General features: G+C 43.8%; 1 protein-coding gene across 1 annotated transcript in view; it reads left to right on the forward strand.

Moving 5' to 3' along the window:
- Positions 1-50: 50 nt before the first annotated feature.
- The window catches only part of CDC45 (cell division cycle 45), a 37576-nt gene continuing 10079 nt past the window's right edge, over positions 51-27547 (forward strand). Inside the window, exons 1-13 of the mRNA XM_037497518.2 lie at positions 51-533; positions 660-719; positions 1767-1859; positions 3400-3537; positions 4660-4806; positions 12829-12884; positions 15244-15292; positions 16548-16609; positions 18387-18437; positions 19679-19798; positions 21346-21477; positions 21739-21837; positions 22458-22619. Of these exons, the coding sequence (XP_037353415.1) occupies positions 483-533; positions 660-719; positions 1767-1859; positions 3400-3537; positions 4660-4806; positions 12829-12884; positions 15244-15292; positions 16548-16609; positions 18387-18437; positions 19679-19798; positions 21346-21477; positions 21739-21837; positions 22458-22619 (1220 nt within the window). The 5' untranslated portion in view covers positions 51-482. The remainder of the gene's footprint in view (positions 534-659; positions 720-1766; positions 1860-3399; positions 3538-4659; positions 4807-12828; positions 12885-15243; positions 15293-16547; positions 16610-18386; positions 18438-19678; positions 19799-21345; positions 21478-21738; positions 21838-22457; positions 22620-27547) is intronic.

Here is a 27547-nt window from a genome sequence, read left to right on the forward strand (position 1 = left end):
CCGGCCTTTGCGGCGGCCATTTTAGACTCGGGCGGAAGTAAGCTATGCATCCGCCTTCGAAATAGAGCGAAAGCCTCTTGAAGTCGTAAACTGATGCTCTTGTTCGCTGTGTAAATATTCTTTATGACAAGAAAAGTTCTTTTTCCCAGAGTTACCATGGGAAGCAAAAAGATTATCTTCCCAAAGTAAAGATGTCCACTGGGCAGGAGGTTTCTGGGTAAATGGGAGTGGAAGTGGGAAACCATGTTGCGTCTCGCCTATAGCTGACGTTTCTTTGGGGGCGGGCCGAACTTTTCCAGCCCTTGAATGGCGAGCGCTGCCCCCCAATAGAACCCAATCAGAAGAAGGAAAGGCAGCGAATTAAGTAGCTATTGGTTGGTGGCCTCTGGCCAATCGGACAGTCCCTAGTTTGGCGGGAGCCTTGACCGCCGCCAGAGCTTTCGGTGTCTTAGAGCTATCCCTGGGCTGTGGTTGCTGTGGCCATGTTCGTGGCCGATTTCCGCAAAGAGTTCTACGAGGTGGTCCAGAGCCAGGTAACCCCCCTGTCTGGGACCCTTAAATTTGTCGGGGGGAAGCGATGAGCGGAAGCGGCCGTGGGAGAGTGGAAGGGGCCGGGGTTTGGATCTTTGTACTCAGTTTGCTCTCTCTTCACCCCATAGAGGGTTCTTCTCTTCGTGGCCTCGGACGTGGACGCCCTGTGTGCTTGCAAGATCCTTCAGGTTAGCCCTATGGACTTGGGAGGGCGAGGCCGGCGCCAGAGATGAGGGTACCGGGTGGATCCTGTAGGTAATAGGAGTACGTGGTAGACGCAGAGGATGGGAAGTGGGATTGGAGTTAAGACGGAACAGAAAGGTAGGGAGTTTGGCGGGAGCTGAGAAGCAGCGTTGAGAACATCTCCCCGACCCCACCTTCATGTGACCCTAGTCTAGGGTAGGAACTGCTGCTGCTACAGTTGAAAGCTGGGGAGGAGGACTGTGAAAGTTCATCTCTCCGGCAGGACAGTATTGGGTTGAATTGAGAAGGGAGACTAGTTAAAATAACCTAGACAAAAGGTGTTTACATCTGAGAGGCCTATCGTGGTGCTTCTCTCAAATGTGGGTTTGAGACAGGAAATAGTAATTACCGAGGGCATAGTGGTGTCATAAAGCAATACTGAAAATGCAGGATTCCTTTGTAAGGGAAGACCATTGGTTTGGTTTTGTTTTTTTTTTTTAATAGAGGCATGTTTTTATTTATTTATTTATTTGTTTGTTTGTTTTGTTTATACATGCACTGGGTACAGTCAGAAGCGCGGGAGGGCGAGAGAATTCACCAGAGCCAGAGCGGGGAGCAGAGCAGGCAGAAGGACCGAAGTACACTGCTGAGGGGAGCAGCGGGCGGCAGGAGAGGTCTGCGCACCATGTGGGACCCTCCTCCGGTGGCCGGGGAGCAGCCGGGGATCGAACCGCTGCGCTGCAGAGGTCGCCGGCAGCTTCGCAACCCAACGCTCAACCGCTGCGCCACCGGGGAGGCCCTGGTTTGGTTTTGAATATGAGTAGTGTTTACATGAGCTTTGGTCCCATAGTTTAGGTAATTTTGAAAAATCAACAAATTGAAGAATGATACAGTGAACACATCCCCATCACTTAGTTTTTCCTATTAAAATTTGCTAATATTTCTCTTTCACATAGTATTTCTCAGCCAGCTTTTTTTTTTTCTAATTTGCATTTCAGGGTAAATTTTAGATATTTTAAATATGAAAGACTTGGAAAATAATCTCTTTCCAGGCCCTGTTCCAGTGTGACCACGTGCAGTATACACTGGTTCCAGTTTCTGGGTGGCAAGAACTTGAAACTGCATTTCTTGAGCATAAAGAACAGGTATGAAAGATGCATTTTAGAATAATTAGACTTTTTAACTGAATTCAACTTCTTAACATTTAGCATTCTTCCAATTGTAGTACTAACTATATTAGGCAACATGGAAGTGAAAAACAAGTTATGTACATTGGTGACTTACCCTCAAGTTGTAGGACAGCCCTAAATCTGAACTTGTGTTGGAGACATTGCATTGTTAGGTGCTTGGAGAATTAGTTGGCTTTGATATGGCCTAGTTAGAATTATTTTATATTAGAGCACTAATTTACATTATCCAAGAAAATATATTCCAGTTTGCAGCTTGATATCAGGACTTGTCTTCTCCCATTTTAATTTAAACAGTAGAGGCCAGGGTGCCTCTCACCTCTGCATGGGGCTGTAATGAGTGATGGGACAACTTAAACACCATGGAGGGGGAAGGGCTGGGTTATGGAAACAGGTCCCTGGAGTACCTAGTCACATCTCAAAGTGTCTGACCGAGATAAATCCTTGCCTGGAACTCCTGTCATCACAGATGGACCTGTACCAGTTTCTTATTTATAAGGAAAGGATTCTCTAAAATGACAAGATGTAGTAAAAAGCTTAATTTGATATTTAGGTGCCCATTAATTATAAGCTGCTTGAGATATGCTAAATATTTAAGCCTGTACAATGTTACTAACATGGAGAGGCAGTGCATCAGAGCAGTGGCCTGGTTATGTATTTGAAGTCTTCATGCCCACTATCAGCTTCTTGACCCTATGTGTCAGGCTCTGGCATGCTGAAACTCTGTGTACTCTCATTGAAGCAGGGGTAGCCAGAGGACCTACCTCATAGTATTGTCATGAAAATGAAATATCATGTGGAGGATGTTAAAGCACTTAGCACAGGCTTGTTGTGGCCACATTTAGAGCCTTTTGTCATCCTTTTACTGGAAATGCTGGTCCTTCTGCTTGTCACTACTGATACTAATGAGCAGAGACAGGAAATGAATTTATAAGAAGCATGTTTATTTAGATAACTGGGCAGCATCTGAGAGTGATGGGCATATCATTCTGAAGAAGCCATTCTAATATCTCATCTCTAGCTGGCTGTTTTTAGTGAGCTGAATAAAAACAATCATAAGTGAATCAAAACAGCCGGTCATAGTTGATGTTCCTGATATTTGTCATGTTTAGCCCCCAGAGTTTGTTATCAGCCTCCCAGTTTTCTTGACCTTCATACTTATTGGCCTACTGAGCTTGGTTTATCTCTGATGGCACCAGTGTCCAGCACTCACTCAGGCATCATAGGGGCAGGGATCTCAATTCAAAGCAAGAGCTTTAGTTTAAAGAAAACATCATTAGGCATATAGTGTACATGTAACCTATGCTGTGTGTGTATGTGCAGATTCCTGTACTAGGTATGGTACCCTTCCTTTCCTCTCTAGCCACCTATCAATCATGACCCTGCCAAAGGTCAGGGTCTTAGTGTGTCTCAGCAGAAGAACTCAGAGGCCTAGTGTGGTGAAGGGAACAGGACCTTGTCAGTATACTTGTTTTATAGTGTCTCTCTTTTTTTTCAGTTCCGTTATTTTATCCTCCTAAACTGTGGAGCAAATGTAGACCTATTGGATATCCTTCAGCCTGATGAAGAAGCCAGATTTTTTGTTTGTGACACCCACAGACCAGTCAATGTTGTGAATGTATACAATGATACCCAGGTAACTAGACCTTTGGGACTTATCCTCCTCCAAGTTCTCCTATCAATCTGTCGGTACCTTTATATGCCATGGACAACATTGTACTTGGTATCCACCTCCCTGACAGCCTGAGGACAAGAACCTGGCCTTATCCATCTTTAATGTGAAACGTGGCACCTAACCGTCAGAATGCATTTCTGAAATTCACTTGACCTAGGATTTGAAGGGACAAAATCCTGCACTTAGTCTGCCCATGGAATTAAGGTCCAGCTCACCCTCATTGACTTCTCAGTGTGGGGCTGTCCATCTAAGGGGTGATACGGGGACTATCAAGAGGCAAGTTTGCCGAAATGACTCTGCTGCACTTTCTCTCTGAACCCCTGAGCATGGAGCAGTCACCTAACCGTTCTTTGAGTGGATTTTCCACCCACATTAACAAAGTGTTGACCCTGAAATTATCAAATGAAATACCTCTGTAAGAGATGTTAGCTCGTAACTGCTTTTAGAGATAGGAGTTTGACTCACAGAAAGTTGCACTTCTTCACATCCTCTATGAGAGGCCAAGTTGGGGGGTGTTCATTTCATTGGCTTGGTGTGAAGCATACAAGGGAGAATTTCTCCAGATTTAAGTAACTGTAAATAACGTTCAAATTTTTACAATTTCTGCATACCTCATCATGCAACTCCAGCACCTCTCTGAATAGAAATGGAAACAAGAAAATGCCTGAGATGTCTGGAATTCTTCTCAAACAAGAGGCTATTTGTATGTACAGAAAACTTATGAGTCAGGGCCTCTCTGGTGGCGCAGGGGGTTAAGCACCGCACTATGAAGCAATCTGCAGCCTCTGCAGCATGAGTTCAATCCCCGGCTGGCCAGGGAGCAACCCACGTGGCACAGCAGACCTCTCTTGACTCTCCCACTGCTCCCCTCAGTAGTGTACTTCGGTCAGTCTGCCTGTTCTGTTCCCCACTCTGTCTCTGATGAATCCTTTCACCCCCCACACCTCTGGCCTGAACCCCAGCTCTTGTATGCATAAATAAATAAAATCTTAAAAAAAAAAAAACTTATGAGTCAGCTACTTAGGAGATAATTTTCTATCAAGGAGAGAGGAAAGACTTGATTGCTCTTTGTTTTAATCTTAGATCAAACTACTCATTAAGCAAGATGATGACCTTGAAGTTCCTGCCTATGATGACATTTTTAGGGATGAAGAGGATGATGAGGATCATCTGGGAGATGAAAGTGAAGATGGATCAGAGCCTTCTGAGAAGCGCACACGGTTAGAAGAGGTGAGTTTGGACCTCACGCCATTGTCTTGAGGAGCTTGTCACTCACAGAGGCCAGAGGTCAGCAGATCCTGCCAGATCCAGGTAGAGCTGGGATACAGTGGGTGTGGACCCTGATTTTGAACTCATGCAGGTTATAGGATTTCTTTGAACCACAACTACTTATCTATATAACAGAACCCCATGAGGTGAAATGAAACTTAAGACCACTGAACCTAAATAGCAAACAATTTTAACAAGATATATAGAGAAGCAATAAATAGCAAACATAAGCATCCATTCCCTTCCCTATTCCTTTCTAGAATCACTCTCTGTACAGTCAGCTTGGAGGGGCAAATTGGGTCTGTGGCTCTTTGCCACGGTTGGTTCTTTTAATTATTGATCAACTATTGATTTTCATTGGGGCCCCAAATATCAGATGGTCACTCTAGGGCATCTTGAATGCAGAGATATGAGTGGTCTTGAGTTTGAACCACTTACTAGATATGGTGCCTGTCAATGGAAGGGGCCTGTCTAAGGCTGGTGACTTTTGCCAAAAGTAGAATTACTAGGTTTTACGCGGTGTTCAGTGTTGCAGTGTTGAGGAAACATGCCATCTGCTCCCTAGCCTTGGTGTACAACCTAAAACTTGCCTCTGGAATGTTTTAGGGTCTTCATCTATGCCTGACATTTCACAATAACATGCTTTAGTGGAGCCCTTTTAAACCTAGGTTTCAAAGCCAAGAAATTTCTCTCTTTGCTTTCCTTACCTTTGCTCTTTCCTTTCTCTGGAGTTTTGGGTAGTCTGATCTGAGACCTCTCAGGCCCACTCTGAAATTTTATTTCCTCTTTCTCAGCCCTTTGTTAAGCTTTCTGCAGACCGTGGTCTTTACCTTCTAGTCTTTTTTTTTTTAATCTCTGAATGTTTCTTTCTTTTTTTTTTTTTTTTTTTAGATTTTATTTATTTATGCATAGAAGATTTGGGGTATAGGCCAGAGGTGCAAGGGATGAGAGGAGTCCCCAGAGACAGAGTGGAGAGCAAAACAGCAGATTTACTGAAATACACTGCTAAGGAAGGCAGCAGGGGAGACAGGCGTGGTCTGCCGCACCATGTGGGTTATCTCCCTGGCCAGGGATCGAACTCATGTTGTAGTGGCTGGCGATGGCTTGATAGTGCTGTGTCTTTAACCCCTGTGCCACCAGGGAGGCCCCTTTAATAGCATTCTTTTAATTATTGATGAACTATTGATTTTCATTGGGGCCCCAAATAATCAGTATCTGGTAGAACTCTCCCTGGAAACATTCATTCATGTATTGCAGACAAGACTCTTGAAATTCCCCACACTAATAATTATTTTTGAAGTACCTACTATGTTCCAAGTATTGGCCAGACTCTGGGGTGCCAGAAGGATAACAAATTCCTGACTTCATGAAACTTCTTCTGCAGTGGGGGAGACAGGTGAGGAATACATGAATGAACATGGATAGAGGATGGTTTCAACTGGAGATAGATACTAGAGGGAAACTACAAGAAGGCAGGGACTAGAGAGAGAACTGACTGCCAGTTTATGAAAGTGGCCACAGACACTTGACTGAGACCTGAATGAGAGGGGAGGAGCCAGGAGCTTTCCAAGATTGGAGTCCAGGGAAAAGCATCCACAGTTGCAAAGCTTCTGAAAGAGGGGGAGGGCAATTTCTAGGGGGTGGCCAGCAACTGTGAGCAAGGGTATGCGAGAATTTACCAGAGAGTTTGATGATAGTGATGGTTGGTGGTTTTGATTAGATGCAGAACGTGTTAGAACTTTGTTTACATGTTTAGGGGCCTCCCTCGTAGCACAGAGGGTTGAGATGCAACCTATGGAGCTGGCCACAGCCACCACGCCGTGGGTTCGATCCCCGGCCAGGGAGCAACCCACATGGCGCAGCAGACCTCTTCTGATTCGCCCGCTGCTCCCCTCAGCAGTGTACTTCAGTCAGTCTGTCTGTTCTGTTCCCCATTCTCTCTGAATCCTCTTAGCGCCTGCACCTCTGACCTGTACTCCCGTTCTTGTATGTATAAATAAATAAATCTTTAAAAAAAAAAAAGAACTTGTTTACATGTTTAGCACATCTAGAATCTAAGTTTATGAATGTTTAATATAATATGGTATATAGCATGCATAATTTCCCATATTTTTCATTTGAAAATTTTCAAGTGTATGTAATGGTTGAAAGGAAAAAAGTACACAGAATATCTATAGTAATCTGCCATCTAGATTTAACAGCTGTTCACATTTTGCCATGTTTTATTTTATTTATTTATTTTGAAAATATGGTGCAGGTGGGGATACCCCCCCATAAATTCTTCCATATGTATCTCCTCAGAACAAAGACATTTCCCCCCATAAATACAATACCATTACTATACATAAGAACTTAATGTCTTAATATCATCTACTATTCAGTCCATATTCACATTCTTTTTCTTTTTTTTTTAAAGATTTATTTATTTATACATACAAGAACTGGGCCACAGGCCAGAGGTGAGAGGGGTGAGAGGATTCACCAAAGACAAAGGGGAACAGAACAGGCAGATTGACTGAAATACACTGTTGAGGGGAGAAGCGGGCAAGACAGGAGAAGTCTGCTGTGCCATGTGGGTTGCTCCCTGGCTGGCCAGGGGATCGAACTTGTGATGCAGAGGCTGCGGATAGCTTCATAGGTTGTGTCTTAACCCCTTGCGCCACCAGGGAAGCCCCATATTCACATTCTTTAATTGTCCCCAAAGTAGATTTGTGACTATTTTTATTCTGTACCATAATCCAATCAAGGTCGACACATTTGCATTATTTAGTTACTTACCTTTCATTTATTTATGTATTTTTAAGATTTATTTTACTTATACAAGAGCTGGGGCACAGTCCAGATGCACGGGAGGGTGAGAAGATTCACCAGAGACAAAGCAGGGAACAGAACAGGCAGACTGACGAAATACACTGCTGAGGGGAGTAGCAGGTGAGACAGGAGAGGTCTGCTTGCCATGTGGGTTGCTCCACAGCTGGCGGGGATTGAACCGGCACCGCAGAGGCCGCGGACATGCTCACAGCGCTGTGCTCAACTGCCTGTGCCACCGGGGAGGCCCTAGTTACTTATCTTTTAACCTAGAACAATATTCCATCCTTTTTGCTTTCTTGTTTGATTTTCGTTTATTTTTGTTTTTGTTTTTTTAAAGATTTATTTATTTTTGCATACAAGAGCTGGAGTGTAGGCCGGAGGTGCGGAGATTTGCCACAGACAAAGTAGGGAGCAGAACAGGCAGATTGACTGAAATACACTGCTAAAGGGAGCAGCAGGTGAGACAGGAGATGTCTGCTGTGCTGAGGGTTAGCTCCCTGGCCAGGGATTGAACTCCTGCTGCAGTGGCTACTGATAGCTTCATAGTGCTGAGACTTAATCCCTTGCACTACGAGGGAGGCCCTCATTTGTTGTTTTTTTTCAGTCAGGGGGTCTACATTTATTGAAAACCAACCTGAATGCATCAAACCATACTATTTATCCTCAGAAAGTAAAATGAAAATAATCTCGAAAACATATTGACCCTGGGTTTATCTGCACATATATTTTCTAAATTTAGCTTTTCCCTGATCACCTAAAATGACCCAAATATTTACCATTGCCTTATTAAATATTTAGAAATATTCCTCTTGAGGGTTTTAAAATTCAGCCCTAAAAGTCATAGTAACACTGCAATTATAATTCTACTGTATCTATGTGTATCTACTGTATCAATTATAATTCTATAATATCTATGTGTTTTGATATTAAAAAATCAAAAGCCGACAATATCCATTGTACTTATTTTCATGGCATAATTTCCAAAAACAGTCCCCATCCTATCCCACGATTTTTTTTTTTCAATTGAGTTATACTGGTTTAAAACATAGTATTATTTTCAGGTGTACAGATTTCTATTTTGATACCTGTAATAGTATATTATAATCATCAGTGAAAGTCTAGTTTCCATCTAGCACCATATAATTGACCCATTTTACCCACTTCCCATCTCCCTGCCCCTTTGGTTCTACAAACATTCTGTTGCAAAATCTAGAGTAGGTTTTTTCTTTTTTGTTTGTTGTTTTGTTCTTTATCTTCCACATATAAGTGATGTCATATGGTATTTGTCTTTCTCCATCTGATCTTTTTTAATTGTTGCATTTAAACTGAAATTTATTTTAATTATTGGTATATTATGGTTTATTCTGAGATTTTTTTCTCTGTTCTCTACATTTCTACTTTCCTTTTTGAAAATTGTTTCTAAATATAGCTTGTGTAATTTTTTTTTTTTTTTTTTTAGTTTTTATCGGTTGCTCCAGGTATTATAAGTACATAACATATCACAACTCATTAATATTATCATTTTACCAGTTTGAGTCAGATGCAGAAAGCTTACCTCCCTTTATGTTCCTTACTCTCCCTTGTATATAACATAATTTTCTTATATATTTCCTCCACCTGCATTTAAAACCACATCATACAATGTATTTTTGTTTCAATAGTTAAACATTTTAAACATTGTAAAACTCAAAAGGGGGCCTGTCTGGTGGCACAAGGGGTGAAGTCTCAGCACTATGAAGCTATTAGCAGCCATTGCAGCACAAATTCCATCCCAGCCAGGGAGCTGACCCACATGGCACAGCAGACCTCTCCTGTCTCACCCGCTGCTCCCCTCAGCAGTGTATTTCAGCCAGTCAGCCTGTTTGCTCCACACTCTGTCTCTGGTGAATACTGTCACCCACCTGCACCTCCAGCCTATACCCCAGCTCTTGTATGCATAAATAAATAAATCTTTAAAAAAAAAAAAAAAACTCAAAAAGGGTAAAGAAAGCCTATTGTATTTACCCAATTTTTGGTTATCATCTTCTTTCTTCTTGATAGTCTAAGGTTTCTTCTTTTGTCATTTCCTTTCTCTTTACAGAACCTATTTTAACTTTTTTAGGGGAGATATGCTGGTGATAAATTTTTATTTTTCTTATTTCATTCCTTTCATTCCTGAAAGATATATTTATTTATTTATTTATTTTTAAAGATTTATTTATTTATGCATACAAGAGCTGGGGCACAGCCAGAGATGGGGAGTGGGGTGGGGTGAGAGGACTCACCAGAGACAAAGTGGGGAACAGAACAGGCGGACTGACCGAAATTCACTGCTGAGGGGAGCAGCAGGTGAGTCAGGAGAGGTCTGCCTCGCCATGTGGGTTGCTCCCTGTCCAGCCAGGGATCGAACTTGTGCTTTAGAGGCTGCGGACTGTCCCATAGTGCGGTGCCCAACCCCTTGTGCCACCAGGGAGGCCCTGAAAGATATATTTAAATGGATGTAGAATTCAGGTTATTATTTTCTTTCAGCACTTAAAAAATGTGCCACTTCCTCTGGCCTTTATCGTTTCTGAATGAGAAATCTATCATTTGAATTGTTTTTCCCCTATAGGTAGTGTATCATTTTTCTTTTGCGGTTTTCGAGACTTTTTATTTTTGGCTTTTATGTTTGCAAATTTAATTATGATTTGTCTTGGTGTGGTTTTATTTAGGTTTTCTATTTGAGACTTTGCTTCTTGAATCTGTAATTTTATGGTTCTTGCCAAGTTTTCAACCATTATTCTTCAAGTATGTTTTCGGCTCACCTTCTTTCTCCTCTCTTTCCAGGACACTGATGCCTTGAGTGTTAGATCTTTTGTTGAAGCTCCATAGGTCCCTGAGGCTGTTTTTATCCACACACACCCCCCACCACTCCCCCCCCCCCCCGCCCCGCAGATCTCTCTGTTGTTCAGGTTAGGTGATTTCTCTTTCTCTCTCTTTAGGTGGAATCAGCTTTACTGAATAGTTACTAAGAGAGCGAAGGTTTTTTTCTTGTTTTTTTTGGTATCATTTCTATTGAGCTAACAATGATTTATAACACTGTATATGATATGGGGGTATAGGTTCACCCATCTTCTATACTATACCACTCCTACTACTGAAACACCCAAAATCATCCACAATAGTCCATTTGAACTTCTACCGCATTCTCCCCACTATGTCCCTCTCTGGTAGCTTCAATTCTATGGTCAAATTTCTAGGGCTTGTTTTGGTTTAGTTTTTTTACTCCTTTGTTTTTGTTTCTCTATACCCCACACATGAGTGAAATGATCTGTTATTTGTCTTTCTCCTACTGGTTTATTTTGCTAAACATAATCTCCTCCAGCTCCAACCAAGCATTCATCTTTTTTATAGCTCAGTAGTAGTCAGTGTGTGTATATATACCACATCTTCTTAATCCACTCATCTGTCATTGGGCACTTAGGTTGTTTCTATAACTTGGCTATTGTAAATAGTGCTGCAGTGAACATAGCATGTATCCCTATGAATTATTGTTTTTGCTTTCTTCGGGTAGACACCTATGAATAGGATTGCTGGATTATAAGGTATTACTATTTTTAAAATTTTGAAAGACCTCCATACTATCTCCCAAAGGGGCTAGAACACCACTGACAGTGTACAAGGATTCCTTTTTCTCCACTCTCTCATTGTTATTTCTGGTCTTTTTGATGTGGGTCATTCTCACAAGAGTGAGGTGGTATTTTATCGTGATTTTGATTTGCATTTGCCTGATAAGCGATGATGAGCATTTTCCATGACTGGAAATTAGGCTGGCTAATTACTGCCATTGTGTCTGCTGGTTCTTTCCTTTCTCCATTCTGCTCTTAAGTCCATTCACTGAGTTTATATTTCATTTATTGTATTTTTCAGTTGTAAATTTCTATTTGCTTCTTCTTTTCTCATGTTTCTTTGGTGAGGCTTCCTGTTTTTTAATTTGTTCTAGGTGTTTGTAATTATTAAGGTGTTTTATGATGATTGCTTTAAAAGGTCAGGTAATTCTAACATCTTGGTCATCTTAGTATCAGCATCTATAGATTTCCTTCTTATTAGGATGAGTGATTTTCAACTGAAACCTGGACATTTTATGTTGTGAAACTCTGGGTCTTATTTAAGTCTGTTCTGCTTTCTCTGAGCTCACTCTGGCAAAGAAAGGGTTAGGGGGCATGGCCTCTTTATAGGCAGACTTCCCACTTGACCTGCATTAACTCCGGTGGGTAGTGCCTCCTTTTTAACAAGTCCCTACTTGGCCTCCTCTGCCACCAACCTGCTGTGGGTATTGGAGGGTATTATAGGTAGAAAGGGAGGTGTTACAGGTGGAAGGTATTTACAAGGATGGGTCTAGGTTCCAACTTCAACTTTTGCTGGGGTGAGTGGGCTTGGAGCCACAGTGTTTTTTGTGGTTGAGGCTAGAGTGGAGCATTTATAGTGTAAGTTTTCTAATTTTTAAGGTTGCTCCTTCCTAGTCCTTTGATTTTTGTTGGGGACTTTTTTGTCTGCATTTGTTGGTGTTGCCAGCTTCATTACAAACAAGTCTGGGCTATGTGAGCCAAAAAGAAAGTCCAGGGACCTCATCACTGTTTTATTCCTCACATCTCAGGGACCTTAGCTGGTCAGCTTTTTTCTCCACTTTTTACTTTTATTTTGTGGTTTTTTATATATTGTCACAGGGTTTAGGTATATTTACCCCTATCTTTCTGGAAGCAGAAGTCCTGGGACCATGGATTTTTAAAATTCCCATACTACTTCATGCCTTTATTGTGAGAACTAAATGGGATTGTGCTATAAAATTAAAATAGTTAATCCTGATGGGAAAGCTGGCACAAGGTACGATTGGCTGTATGCATTTCCTGGGTCACACAGTGAGAGGGGCAATAGAAAACTGGGACCAACTACAGAGTTGGAAGTTGGTGAAGCATCCATGCCCATGGAGTGGTCTCCCCGGTTCTGAATGGTCAGAAGGGGTTCCAGAAGTTCCCCCACCCTCAGTCCCTCCCTTCTGGAGGAGCAGACTGCTCAGAGCACAGGAATGACCCACATCAGTGATCTGAGCCCAGTGACTCAGATCAGAAGGTCCAAATCAGTACCTTCTTGAGCTTTGTAAATAAATTCTTGGCTTATTCACTCAGCTTTTTGTTCATTTTGTTCCTGTGTCAGGAGGTAGTGGAGCAAACCATGAAGAGGAGGCAGCAAAGAGAGTGGGAGGCCCGGAGGTAAGTATGCACATAAGAAGCACCCATGCCAGGGAGTCCACTCTCCCTGTGAATGTGTGGGGTCACCAACACTTATTTTTTCCTGGGGGCTGCATGCATTTTTTCTTCTCTAGGGTAAGTTGTTTAGTTTAGAGCCTGGACCAGTGGCTGTAGGAACAAGCATGTGGTCTCTGCACTGGGGAAAAGGTCAGGTCCCCTCAGTGTTGCCCTCTGATCCTATGAGAAACAGGACCTGGTCCTGTTTCTCATAGAAACAGGAAACATCTAAATAGAAACAGGTCCATCTAATATAAGCCATTTGTTAAGGGTGATGGACCCTGCTTGTTTATTTTCATAGTTTTCTAGGTGTAGAGACATGTATTTACAATTTCTTACAAGTGAGATAGATGCTAATTGTGTAATACTTTTTGAAGGAAAAAAAAGTTTGAAAGGAAACTAAGTTATCTGCAATTCCTCTTCATATTGCAAAACTAAAAACTGAAGTCCTTTAAAATAAAAATAGGGCCTCCCTGGTGGCACAGGGGTTAGGACGCAACCTATAAAGCTGACCGCAGCCACTGTAGCACGAGTTCGATCCCTGGCCAGGGAGCTACCCACATGGCACAGCAGACCTCTCCTGACTCACCTTCTGCTCCCCTCCGCGGTGTATTTCAGTCAATTTGCCTGTTCTGTTCCCCTTTGTCTCTGGTGAATCCTCTCACCCCTCTCACCTCTGGCCTGTGCCCCCGTTCTTGTATGCATAAATAATCTTTAAAAAAATAAAATAAAAATATTTAGGGATCCTCCATGGTGGCTTTGGAGTTAAGTCTTAGTACTATTGCTGCTATGGCCTGAGTTTGATCTCTGGCCAGGGAGCTGACACACATGGCACAGCAGACCTCTTCTGTCTCGCCTGCTGCTCTTCTCAGTAGGATATTTCAACAGATCCACTTGTTCTGCTCCCCACTCTATCTCTGGTGAATCTTCTTACCCCCCCCCCCGCCTCCTTCCACACCTCTGGCCTACACCCTGCTCTTGTACACAAAAATAAATAAAATTTAAAAATAAATAATTGAAATATTGGGAAGGCTAGTCTAGCTTGAGGTGAACATGCAGCAGTGCCCTTGAACTAGGCATTCCTTGCTTTACCTGTCCTTGAAGGTCTCCCCTAGCATTGGCCATTGAGGTGGGGACAATGTCACCTGCTGTTATAACTAAGGGTGTGTGTTTGATAGTCATCTTAGGACAATGTAAAGCCATTTCAGGTAGTGTAAGGAAAGAAAAATGGATGTAATCCATTTTCACCAATAGGACAAGATTTCACAAGATTTTATTTTATAGAATCATAATCTACCTATAATTTTGCACTTCTCCACTTAATATAACCATTTTATATAGTACCAAACAGCCTTTACAACCTGCTTAGTACTTAACTGGCCATTCCTCTTCTTTTTAAACTATAGGTTACTTCCAGTATTTTGCTGTGGCAAATGAGGCTGCAGTAAACAACATTTGCACATAGTGAGTTTTGCCTTGCTTGTTCCTTTGAAATTGTCTTGTGATAATTTCTTAGAAGTGGGTTCTAGGACTGTATCACTTTATATTTTCCTTTTATTTTAAGATTTATTTTACTTAAAGATTTATTTATATATGCATACAAGAACTGGGGTACAGGCCAGAGGTGTGGGGGGTAAGAGGATTCGCCAGAAACAGTGGGGAACAGAACTGGCAGATCTACTGAAATACACAGCTGAGGGGAGCAGCGGTTAAGTCAGGAGAGGTCTGCTGTGCCATGTGGGTAGCTCCCTGGCCAGGGATCGAACTCATGCTGCAGTGGCTGCAGATAGCTTCACAGTGCGGTGCTTAATCCCTTGCGCCACCAGTAGGCCCACTTTATATTTTCCTTTACCACTAGTATTTTGTGTCAGTTTTACTCTTTCCCCAGCATTGTGTAGATACAGTAGTCCCCCTTATTGGTGGTTTTGCTTTTCATGATTTGTTAGCCATAGCCCAAAAATATTACATATAATAAGTTAGTCTGAGTTATTTACATAACTTTTATTAGAGTATATTATTATAATTAGTCTTTTTATTATTGTTAATCTCTTCCATTGCCTAGTTATGTATGTATAGGAAAAAACAAAGTATACATAGAATTCTGTATTATTTGCATTTTTAGGCATCTACGGGGGTCTGGGAATTATCTCCTGTGGATAAGGTGGGCACTGGTGTACAATCCGTGGAAGGAAGAGTTTATAAGGAAAACAAAGAGCACTGTGGTTTCATTTGCGTTTCTTTGAGTACTGTCAAGTTGTAAGACTTCCAAGTGTCTGTCTCTCTATTCTTTCCCACTGACGTGTCACATTTTTTGTCATTGCAGAAGAGACATTCTCTTTGACTATGAGCAGTATGAGTATCACGGGACCTCGGTGAGTATAGAAATGTGGAATTCACTGTGAAGTTCTGCCTCAAGGGGTCAGTGTCTTAAAACTTGAAGAGAAATGAGCCTAGGTTTTAACGCCAGGAAAGCCTATTTGTATCTGAGCTCCACAACTTCTTGTTGTGTGACCCTGGGCAGGTGGTGCAGTCCCTTTGAGCCTTGAACAAGCCTTTCTCCTTCATAAAATGAGAGAATAATCTTTTCAGAGGCTGTTGTTGGGGTGGTCCCTCATTCCTAATAGGTGCTCAAAGAGCTAAAAGCTATTTATTCATCATCAGAAATATAGAATTGGTCTTTATGCAAGAAGATAAAATACTAGCGCTGTACAGGCCAATCAATGTGTTTGCATTACAGAGCAGAATTTTGTATAGAAAACCTACTGTGTTGCCTCTAGTAGTGATAAGTCAGGACCTTAAAGAACTATAGAAATTAACTATTAAATAAAGCATCCAGTATTTAATTTTAGAATTTGACCCTGGGACATTGAACTGTGAGTATCATGTTTCCAGTGTCCTTTATTGTCAACGCCCCATTATCCTTCAAAGAATCATCCTCACCCCCTTTCTGTCTGCCGTGCTTAGGAATCTCTAAGCAGCTGGTGGAGTGGGTGGGGCAACAGATCCATAGATATCACCCTTGAAAGTCCTCTCTGGTGGGCAGCCCATCATCTCCTGGCTAAGGGAAGTCTTCCAGTCAGACACTAATGCCCCCTTATCATGTCCACCAAAATCCAAGCCCTCTGCTCATAGGGAGCTAGATGCTTTCACCTGCAGACAACCCTGTTAAAAAGACTTCCGCAGGGAGTCCTAAGGCACTCTTCCTCTCTAACATCCAGGTAACTCGAACCAAGGCCCTGCTTGGCCTGGCCTTAGGAATGTTCTAGGTTGCCAGCCAACCAGGAAGAACACATGGACACAGTTACACAGACGACAGAGTCCTGACTTCCTGGATTCAGTGCCTCCCTTGATGCCCGACAGGATGTATAGAGACCCACAGCATAGTGTTACACCTGGCTCCCTGCCCTCCCTGCTCAGTGTTGCATGATGAGGTGTGCTCATAATGACTTTACTAGCAGAGGAGCAGGTGCCAGTCACAAATTATTTTCTCATTCTTCCTCACTTTAGTCTGGAACCCACTCAAAAGCCAGGACCAGGCAAATTGAGGAATTTGCAGGGATTTAGCTGGGCAGCTCAGATATGGCTTTTAGCATGCTGTGAGTATCCTTGCGTCCTCTCTTTCTGCAGTCAGCCATGGTGATGTTCGACTTGGCATGGATGATGTCCAAGGACCTGAACGATATGCTGTGGTAAGTAGCCCACAGCTAAAGTCGGCTCTTTATGTGTCTTCTCCAAGCAGCTCTCTCCCCATGGTGAGAGGGCAGGATCTGAAGGCAGATGTCACTGCCTGAGCCTCACCAGAGATGGATGCATCTCCTTTCTGGAATGTGCATGGCTCTGGACATAAGACAGCCTTCTCTGTACACTAACTCTTGGGGTAGTTGTGGTGGAGGGGGGTTGTGGGGGCTGGGGTAATTGAAGAGTCCAGAGGATAGGAAGGTGGGACTTGGGTCCATGCTTCCCATAATACCACTCAGTTTTGCTGCCTAGGAATTTTAGGAAACAGAAGGACCATGAGATTTGAACAAGACAGCACTGGTCAGGCATCTTTGCCACTCTGTGCATTGTGAAATATGCAGGGAAAATCCTCCTGTTCACCTCTAAGTTGCCTAGAGCAGAAGCTTTAGGCATGTTGCCATAAACTCAGATTGATTTAGAAACTAAACCTGCAGAGTCTTTCTGATTGAAAAGAGTATAGTCCTGGCCTGCCCTCTGAGCCCTCTGTTGTAGGTTCTGGTTTTCTAGAGAGGTCTCTTCTGGCCCTGAGTGCCCATTGTGGGGCTGTAATGGTCTGCATTGAATTAGGACAGTGACTGTGGCATTGGTCACACCTAGGCCCAGAGATGCTTTGTTACACCCTGAGTTGGTGCCTGGCTGAGTGCCTGCCTGCTGTCCTTGGGCAGCTGTCCAAGTCCTCATCATGGATTGATAGCCCCCACATCCTGGGATGGGAGGGTCAGGCTTTTGCAGTAAGACCAGGGGCGAGCCCTGTCATGCATCCTGTAGCCATGGACACACGACTATCATGTCAGCATCTAAGAGCCTATGGTGTGTGCCTGCTGTGTGCTCAGTGGCACCCTGGACAGCGCACCCAGTACTGCAGGTTCCTTCAGTTTGGTCGTGATATCAGAATATGCCCCCATGAAATGCTTCCACTAAACTCCAGAAATACCACAAGAACAAATGCAGGAAATTATGCAAAAGGCACATGTGAAAGAGTTGAGAGGATGTGCAATCAGTCAGGGAAGATGCCTCTGGGTGGCATTTTCTAAAGTGGTCCCTCTGAAGCAGGAAGCACAGTGCACTGGGAGAAGGTGGGTGGTTTGGCGCCCTGCCCCTCCCAGGTGAACCTTCAGGGCCTGTTCCACCTCACTTTGCGTATGCAGCATCCCAGCTCTTCACATCTGTAGACCCAGAGGGGTGCCTAGGGACAGCACACCTGGGGTATCTGTGACCCTGGTCTTGCTGTAGCCTGACTGTTATCCCAGGATGGTCAGGCCAACTTGGGCCTCTGTCATCTCATGTCAAAGATGAACTTGTAGACAGAATCTTAAAAAGTTCTTAAGAGGCCTCCAAGCTGTTACTCTGTCCTCGCCATTTTACTAGAGTAACATGGGCGTGAAGTGATCTGCTGTGCTGCAAGGTGTGTACCAGAGGGGCGGGTGACACTGTAGGCTCAGATGTGGTGATATAGCATGGCCCTTCAGTGCCAGGGCACAGGTATCTGTTGCAAGACAGGCAGTGAGCCAGGACACGGAGAGCTGTGTCCTTCATCCTTATCCTACATCTTCCTCCTGTTTATCGAAAACTTCCATGGTGGTGACACTGCCAGGAGCTCTGAGTCACCCCCTTTCCACCCCACACAGGGGAGACCTCTGTCTAAGGATGGGTCTGAGTAAGGACATACCCATGAGAGCTGTCTCACCCTCCCTGTGACCCCTCCATCACACTTTTTTCTCCTCCCAGGTGGGCCATCGTTGGACTGACAGACCAGTGGGTGCAAGACAAGATCACCCAGTAAGGATACATTCCCTTGGGCTGTTCATTGTTGACCTATGCAGCCTGGCCACAGTGTACAGTGGGGAGATAGGTGGCAGTGTCTCTGTAGAGTCCCACGTAGGAGGGGGTCTGACTTTGGGCCTGATCCTTACCACCAAGAAAGGGCTTAGGTCCAGGACCCCTGGAGTAGTGTTTGGCCTTGTGTGGAGCCACCCTCAGGGCGCCCAGCAGGTGGCGCCAGTGGGAAAAGCAAGTGCATGGTATTCTCTGCTCTCTGTGCCATTTGTATCCTGTGCTGCTGCAGGATGCAGAGGTGCATCCTAGGGCAGGTAGGAGGAGGTGAGGTTCCCAGGAGTCCTGTGAGGGAAGGTGGGGATGGTCTCAAAGGCAGGGGAAAGACTACTGTAGAGAGCTGCTAGGTGGGCTGGCATGGAACTGAATTCTATCCCCTTGATGGGCAGGCTTTGATGCTCCCTGTCAGTCTGAGCTGATGGTGAGGTAAAGGGCCCCCTCTAGAATGCACCAGCTCATCCACACTCTGGTGGCTATCAGGTGGGAATTCTTAAAGGATCCAACAGGGACTGCAACTGTGGTCCTAATCCTCCCCTCGGGGCAGGTCTGTCACCTGGCACCACCCCAGGTATAGTCACTACTGATAGATGGCAGAAATCCCCATCCAAGTCCTATAGTGTGGGAATGTTTTGACAGGCCAGGGGCTGCTTCCTGGACACCTGCCCTGCTGTTGAAGGGCAGCATGAGCTGTGTGTAGCACCAGGAATCATCAGGCATGGTAGAGATGGCGGCCCATGGTGAGGCCTCATCATCATTCTGCTTGGTGGCCACTTGCAGGTAGACCTGGACTGGGGCCCTCCACTGTACTCTGGAGCGCTTTCTTTGCCGGGTCCACATCTGCTGTGGATTATTGTCCACTTGGCTGTGACTGGCAGATCACATGGCTTCCAAATTGTCTGCTCTTAGAAGGCCTTAAATAAGTAAGGATAGGACAGCTGTGGCCCAGAGCAGAGAGTAAGGGGGAGGCAGGTGAAACTTGAGGCCACACTTCCTGGTTCCGTCTGCTCATGTCTTCCTAGCCGACACTGCATGGCTTCTAAGAGGTGGCAAAGCTTCCTCAGTTCTGGATAGGAGCAGCCCTATCCATGTGGTAAGCCAGCCTCTGAGTATGGAGGGAGGAAGCCCAGGCCATGCTATATGTGAGGGGGAAGAAGGAGCCAACCCAGGCCAGTATACCTTCTTTCCAGAATGAAATACGTGACTGACATTGGCGTCCTGCAGCGCCATGTGTCCCGGCACAACCACCGGAATGAGGACGAGGAGAATGCCCTCTCTGTGGACTGCACACGCATCTCCTTTGAGTACGAGTATCCTTGTGGCTCGGGCCTAGGGGGTGCCTATAGCACTACTGCCCTTGGACACTTCCCAGTGGCTGTTTGCTTTGTCAAATCTACAGGTCCCAACCCATATCTCCAGTGATGGTGTGCCTCTGAGTTGTGGGGTTAGGCTATGTGATTGTGGTCACTGTGTCCCCAGGATGGACAGCTGACCGGTCTAGAGGTTTGGGGGAAGAAGGTCCTGCTCTACTCCCAGTCTGGCAAAACCACTAGCACCCGGTTCATACTGATACATCTATATGGCTTTGGCTTCTAAACACCAGAGCTTTTAGGAAGCAGCATGCCCCTATTTTGAGCTCATTGTTTGAGCTCATAGATTCACTGCACCTATGCAGTGCAGGCAGCTTGGCAGCAATCACAGACTTCTGCCATGTCAGTCAGGAAACAACTGAGTTAGCATGTGACTACAGTGTACAGGAGTGTTAGTGAAGAGAATGAGGGACATGATGGAATGAGTGCCCATCTCAGGAGAGGGCGCATCTTGGGCCAAAAGTTGGCCATACTTGGTGGGAGGGAGAGCAGCTGGCCACAGACAGCCAGGTCGATGCCCTGGGGTGAACCTGAGGAAGGGACTGGAAAGAAGGGTGGTGTCTGGGAGTCAGAGTCCAAAGCAAGTAGCCCTGTGAGCCCAGAACAGTGACCTGAATTCAGATTCTTGTGCTTAAAAAGTTACCAGGCATCTGACTGCAGGTGAGGAGGCAGGAACAGTGGCTCAGGCCAGACTAAGGTAGTGGCAGCAGCTTCAAGCACAAGGTGTGACTGGGGCCTCACAACTTCAGTGGTAAGTAAAGCAATGGCAGGGATGGGGTTGCCCTGTCCCCACTGGGATGGCTGGGGACAAGTAAACAAGGGTTTGGATTGGTTGGGTGGGAGGTGCTCACAAATCTAAGAGCTGGTAGGCAGGGGACCACCAAGCCCCCAGCAAAGGGGCCACAGCATCCCAGAGCCTCCCAGGAACAGACATGGTGTCCAGGGACTGGGTGATGCCCACGGTCCAGTCAAGAGGGTCAGTGCTGAGAACAGAACTTGCCATGTGCTGGGGCAGGTGTGATGGTAGCATGACTGCAGGGGGCAAATAGGCCAGCCCAAGATCCTTGGGGCATGGGAGGAAATGCCTCACACTGCTGTGCTTGCAGCCCTGCAAATGGTAAAGGGAGTGGAGTGAAGAAGGGGGCTTCACTGAGGGGTCCTGACCAACTAAAGAGTGGAAAGGAGGGTATTTGGGGAACAAATGGAATGAAAGCCTGGCCTCATGACATCCATTGGACCTGCTGCATCCTGTGTGGCCAAGAGGCCTGGCAGACCTCTGCGCCTCATTTTCTCTGTCACATGAGGAGATTGGTGTGTCTACCAACTCATAAGTTCTCTGTATGAGTTAAGTTAAGCTAAGAAGGTCAATGAGATCTAGGTTGCTTCTGTGATGGCTTGTCATGCAGGTGGTCCCGGGGTGGGTGGGACCATGTACTGGAGACGCCTGCGTCACTATAACAAATGCAGCTTCCTTGACTATAGCCTAGCCTCCGTCTGGCTCTCTACCAGCACTGGTCCCTCCATGACAGCCTGTGTAACACGTGCTACACTGCCGCCAGGTTTAAGCTGTGGTCTGTGCATGGGCAGAAGCGGCTCCAGGAGTTCTTTGCAGACATGGGGTGAGTAACTACCCCTCTAGTCCACCACTGTCAAGGGAGAAACCCTTCCCCTTCACCATGACCCACTTGGTCGTAATATCCATCTGCTGCCTCTTTCTGCCCTAACAGCTGTGATCCCAGAATCTAGCCTATGGCCCACATTGGGATACCCTTATATATACATTGTGGCCCTTGGCAAGCTTTTTCCCACGCTGTCGTCATTTCAGCAATCCTGATTTGAAGGCAGTTTGCTCTCAGTACCAGCACTTGCTGTCTTTCCAGTCTCCCTCTGAAACAGGTGAAGCAGAAGTTTCAGTCCATGGACATCGCCTTGAAGGAGAATTTGCGAGAGATGATTGAAGAGTCTGCGAATAAATTTGGGTAAACATATTTTTTTGGCTTAAGTTTCAGCTTTAACCACCTTCCTAAAATAATTCATAAAATAAGAATGCATAAATAAATGAGCATGACCTGAGTCTGGCCATTCCTGAAGTTTTGAGTTCTCTTTGGGCTAAAAATAGAACTTTAAGTGCCCAAAAGATCTGGAATTCTTAAATCCTGGGACCAAGATATAGACCTTTGACATCGCTCCAGGCTCCTCTTCTGTAAACACATGAAACAATGTTGGGAAGAGCCTACTGAGACCAGTTTCAAACCTCTGCCACACTAGGTCCTCTGGCATCCTGGACATGTGCCTGGCTGCCGTTGGTTTACCTGCTCCCTGCAGCTGGAATCCTGAAGCTTGGAGAGGCCCACATGCGCATTCTAGCTGACACCTATTTAGTGCTTTGCCCTGGTCATCTAAGCAGCTTTGGGCGGACAGGCACTGGTTTGAACCCCTTCATTCTCTGACCAGAATGACCATGCAGTGAATGCTTGTGGGCTGAGGAGAGACAACTGCCCATCTGCTGGCCTGGCGTGGTGGTGAGAGCTCACTCACATCTTGAGGACACTCCCACATGCATGCCAAGTGACAGCTGCATTGCTTCCTTCCAATGCAGGATGAAGGATATGCGTGTGCAGACTTTCAGCATTCATTTTGGGTTCAAGCATAAGTTCTTGGCCAGCGATGTGGTCTTTGCTACCATGTCGCTGATGGAAAGCCCTGAGAAGGATGACTCAGGGATGAATAACTTCATACAGGCTCTGGACTCTCTCTCCAGGTAGGTAATCGACAGCTGTGGGTCTCCCTCCTCCCAGACCACCTTTGGTCCTCAGCCTCACACTGCCAGAGAGGCAGGTCTAAGGGTGTGGGAAGGACCATGCTCTGCAGAACCTGCTTGAGTTCAAATTGGAATCACGGTTCACCAGACCAGGAGTGCATCCAACACATTTCCTGTTCTTTAGTACATGTCACTTTTTTCTTGATTTTTTTTTTTTAAGATTTATTTATTTATGCATACAAGAATGGAGGTACAGGCCAGAGGTGCAGGGGGGTGAGAGGACCCACCAGAGACAGAGTGGGGGACAGAATAGGCAGATTGACTGAAATACACTGCTGAGGGGAGCTGCGGGCAAGACAGGAGAGGTCTGCTGCGCCATATGTGGTTCATCTGGGGATCAAATTGATGCTGCAGTGGCTGCGGCTAGCTTCACAGTGCTGAGACTTAACCCCTTGCGCCACAAGGGAGCCCCGTTGGCACGCTTTTTCTTAGCTTCCTTAGCACACCTTTTAAAATAGCTCTCTACTGTTTAAAAACTTTAATTTTAAAGTTTTGGTTTTAACCTCTTAAAGCTCTAAAGTTCACATATCACATAATTCACCCATTTAAAGTGTGCAATTCACTGGATTTTATTATATTGACACCGTTTTGCAATCATTGCAACTATCCAATTTTGAACAGTTTGTTGCCCCCAAAAGAAACCCTGTTCCCCTTAGCCTTTACCTCTGAAATCTTTCAGTCCTCCCAGCACCAGGCCACCACTTAACTACTTTCTGTCTCTCTACGCTTGCTATTCTGGAATTCTATCAGTGGAATCATACAATATGTGGTCTTTTATGACTGGCTTCTTTGACTTAGAATAAATGTTTCAAGGGTCACCCAAATTGTAGTATGTCAGATTTTCTTCCTTTTTATTGCAAACAATGTTCATTCTGGGATATAAGACATTTTATTTGCCTATTCATCTATTGATGGATGTTTCTACTCTATTACAATTAATGCTGCCATGAATGTAAATCCATACATTTTTCTCTTGGGTGTATTCCTAGAAAGGTAATTAATGCTAGGTCACATGGTAACTCTTTAATCTTTTGAGTAACTGCCAGACTGTTCTCCAAAATAACTCCTCCATATTAGATCCTCAGCAGTTGTCAAACCAAAGAGTTTGAATTTCTCCACATTTCGTCAATGATTGTTACTGTCTTTTTGATTATAACTCCCCTAATGGGTGTGAAGTGGTATCTGATTATGGTTTTGTTTTTCTGCTTTATTTTATTTTTTTTTAAGATTTATTTATTTATACAAGCATTGGGTACAGTCAGAAGCACGGGAGGGTGAGAGAATTCACCAGAGCCAGAGGGGAGAGCAGAGCAGGCAGAATGACGAAGTACACTGCTGAGGGGAGCAGCGGGTGGCAGGAGAGGTCTGTGTGCCATGTGGGACACTCACCGGTGGCAGGGGATCGAACCGGCGCTGCAGAGGCTGCTGGCAGCTTTGCAACACAGCGCTCAACCGCTGTGCCACCGGGAAACCCTGCTTTGTTTTGTTTTAAAGATCTATTTGTTTATGTATGCAAGAACTGGGGTGTAGGCCAGATGTGGGGGGGGTGGTGAGAGGTTTCACCAGAGTCAGAATGGGGAGCAGAGCAGGCAGGTCTACTGAAATACACTGCTGAGGGGAGCAGCGGGTGAGACAGGAGAGGTCTGCTGTGCCACATGTGGGTTATCTCCCTGGCCAGAGGTCAAACTCATGTTGCAGTGGGGGTCTGATAGCCTGACAGCACTGTGTCTTTAACCCCTGCGCCACCAGAGAGGCCCCTGATTATGGTTTTGATCTGTATTCCTTGATGGTTAATGATATTAAGCACCTTTTCATGTACTTTTTGGCCATTCTTTGAAGAATTGTCTATTCAAGTCCTTTGTTCATCTTTAAACTGGGCTTTTTATTACTGCGTTGTAAGAATTCTTTTATATTTTCTAAATATAAGTGTCTTTTCATTCTTGATTTTCTTTGAAGCACAAAAGTTTTTGATTTTGATGATGTCCAAGCTGTCTTTTTTAAATTTTGTTTCTTATACTTTCAGTGTTATCTGTAAGAAACCACTGCCTAATCTAAGGTCATGAAGATTTATACTATATTTTCTATACGAGTTTTACAGCTTTAGGCTTTAAATTAGGTATGTGATTCATTTGAGGTTAATTTTTTTTTAAAGATTTTTTTTTTTTATTTTATGCATACAAGAGCTGGGGTACAGGCCAGAGGTGTGGGGGGTGAGAGGATTCACCAGAGACAGAGCGGGAAACAGAACAGGCAGATCAACTGAAGTACACTGCTGAAGGGAGCAGAGGGCAAGTCAGGAGAGGTCTGCTGTGCCATGTGGGTTGCTCCCTGGCCAGCTGGGGATTGAACTCGCGCTGCAGAGGCTGCAGACAGCTTCACAGTCTGTGTCTTAACCCCTTGCGCCACCAGGGAAGCCCAATGTTAATTTTTTTTATTGTGGAAAGATATTTGTAAGTATGTGTATACTTGTATGTGTGTATGGATGGAGTGATAAGGTGCTAAATCACTACTAGTAGGAAATTGTTTTTTCTTGTTTGATTTGCACTGTTTTCCCCACCCCACCCCCCCTTATGCTCCTTTGACCCTCTCTCCTCCTTTCTTCTTAACCTCAGAAGCCTCACTTCATTTATTAGTGTCTGCTAGTTTTTTTTTTTTTTAAAGATTTATTTATTTATTTATTTATTTATTTATTTATTTATTTATTTATTTATTTATTTATACAAGCACTGGGTACAGTCAGAAGCGCGGGAGGGTGAGAGAATTCACCAGAGCCAGAGTGGGGAGCAGAGCGGGCAGAAGGACCGAAGTACACTGCTGAGGGGAGCAGCGGGTGGCAGGAGAGGTCTGCGCGCCATGTGGGACCCTCCTCCAGTGGCCAGGGAGCAGCCGGGGATGGTTTCATCCTTTTAGAGTGGGATTGTTAGGTCACATGGCAGTTTTATCTTTAGTTATTTAAGTTATTTTGTAATTCAGATAACATTACAAAATGGCTGTACCCAGTTTACATTCCCACCAACAGTGTGATAGGGTTTTCTTGCCCAGTATCCTCTCCTGCATTTGTTGTTGGAGGTCTTTTTAATGTGCACTGTTCTCAGGTGTGTGAGATGATATCCTATTGCGGTTTTGACCTGCATCTCCTTTAAAAGTGGTGACGCACATTCTCCATGTACCTATTGGCTTTCTTCATTTCCTCTTTGGTGAATTGTCTGTTCAGATCTGCTGCCCATTTATTAATGGGATTGTTTGTTTTTTTGTTGCGAAATTGAGTATCTTGTATATCTTGGTTATTACCCTTTGTCAGTTGTATAATGTAGAAATATTTATTCTCTCCTATTCAGTGGAATGACTTTTAATCTACTTATGGCTTTTGCTATGTAAAACCTTTTTAATTTGATGTAATTTCAATTGTTTGTTTTTGCTTTATATCCCTTTTCATAGGGGTGCAATCTCCAAAAATATCTTTTATCACTGATGTCAAGAAATGTATCACCAATGTTTTCTTCTCTGTGATTTATGTAGGTCTTCTGTCTTTGTCTTCATTCCATTTGGAATTTACTTTTGTGCATGGAGTTAGAAAGTGATCCAACTTCATTCTTTTACAATTTTCCTAGCACTATATAAGAGACTGTCCTTCTTTCCCCATTGCATGGTTGTGACTCCTTTATCATAAATTAATATTGCTATATAAGTGGTCTTTTGATTCTGTTCCCTTGATCCAATACCATATTGTTTTAATTACAGTTGCCTTGGTTTCTTTCTTTCTTTTCTTTTCTTTTTTCTTGATTGCTTTTGCTATGTGAGGTCTTTTATGACTGCATATAAATTTTAATCTTTTCTGGTCAATGTCTTTGAGGAATACTGTTGGTGTTTTATTGTTTGGATCATGTTAAATTTATATATTGCTTTTGGTAGAATTATCATTTTGACTATATTCTACCCACCTATGAGCATGGCATGTCTTTATACCACCTTATGTCGTGATCTTGTAGTTTTATTGTATGTCTTTTGCCTCTTTGGTTAAATTAATTCCTAGGTATTTGATGAGGTTTCTATGTGTGGTATTAGGAAGTTGTCCAACAGGTCTTTGTATGTGAAGATGATGTTATTCCATCACCATTTGTTAAAAAGACTCCTTTCTCTCATTGAATTATTTTGCCACTCATGCTGAAATCAATTGACCATAAATGTGAGAATTTATTTCTAGACTCTCAATTCTGTGTATCTTTTTGCCTATACCACACTGTTTGGATTACTGTCACTGTTGCCATTTTTGGGTATTCTCAGTTCCTTAAATTTTCATATGAATTTTAAATCACTATGTCAATTTCCGCATAAGAGTCAGATTGCTTTGAATCTATACATCAAGTTGGGAAAGTATTGCTATCTTAACAAAATTTGTCTTCCAGTCCATGAACATGGTATGTTTTTCCATTTGCTTAGATCCTCTTTAATATCTTTCAACAATGTTTTGTAATTTTCAGAAAATAAACTTTTGTTAAATTTATTTCTAAGTGTTTATTCTTTCTGATGCTATTGTAAATGGACTTGTTTTCCTAACTTCATTTTTGGTTTGTTCATTGCTACTTACATAGAAATACTGTTGATTTTTGTATATTGATCTTGTATCCAACAACATTGCTGAACTTGTTTTATTAGCTCTAATAGTTTTAGGTGGATTCCTTAGGGTTTTCTTTGTACAATTTAGTTATCTGCAAATAGAGATGATTTTACATCTTTCTTTCCAACCTAACTGCCTTCTATTTAATTATCTTGCCTGATTGCCCTGACTAGAATATCTACTATAGTCCCAGTGTGTTCTTATCTGTACCTTCTCTTTCATTTTCTATATTATTCCTATCTTGCTCATT

This window comes from Talpa occidentalis, unplaced genomic scaffold (genome assembly GCF_014898055.3).
Source record: "Talpa occidentalis isolate TD23 unplaced genomic scaffold, MPIMG_talOcc4v2.1 talOcc4.8, whole genome shotgun sequence".
Lineage (NCBI taxonomy): Eukaryota > Metazoa > Chordata > Mammalia > Eulipotyphla > Talpidae > Talpa > Talpa occidentalis.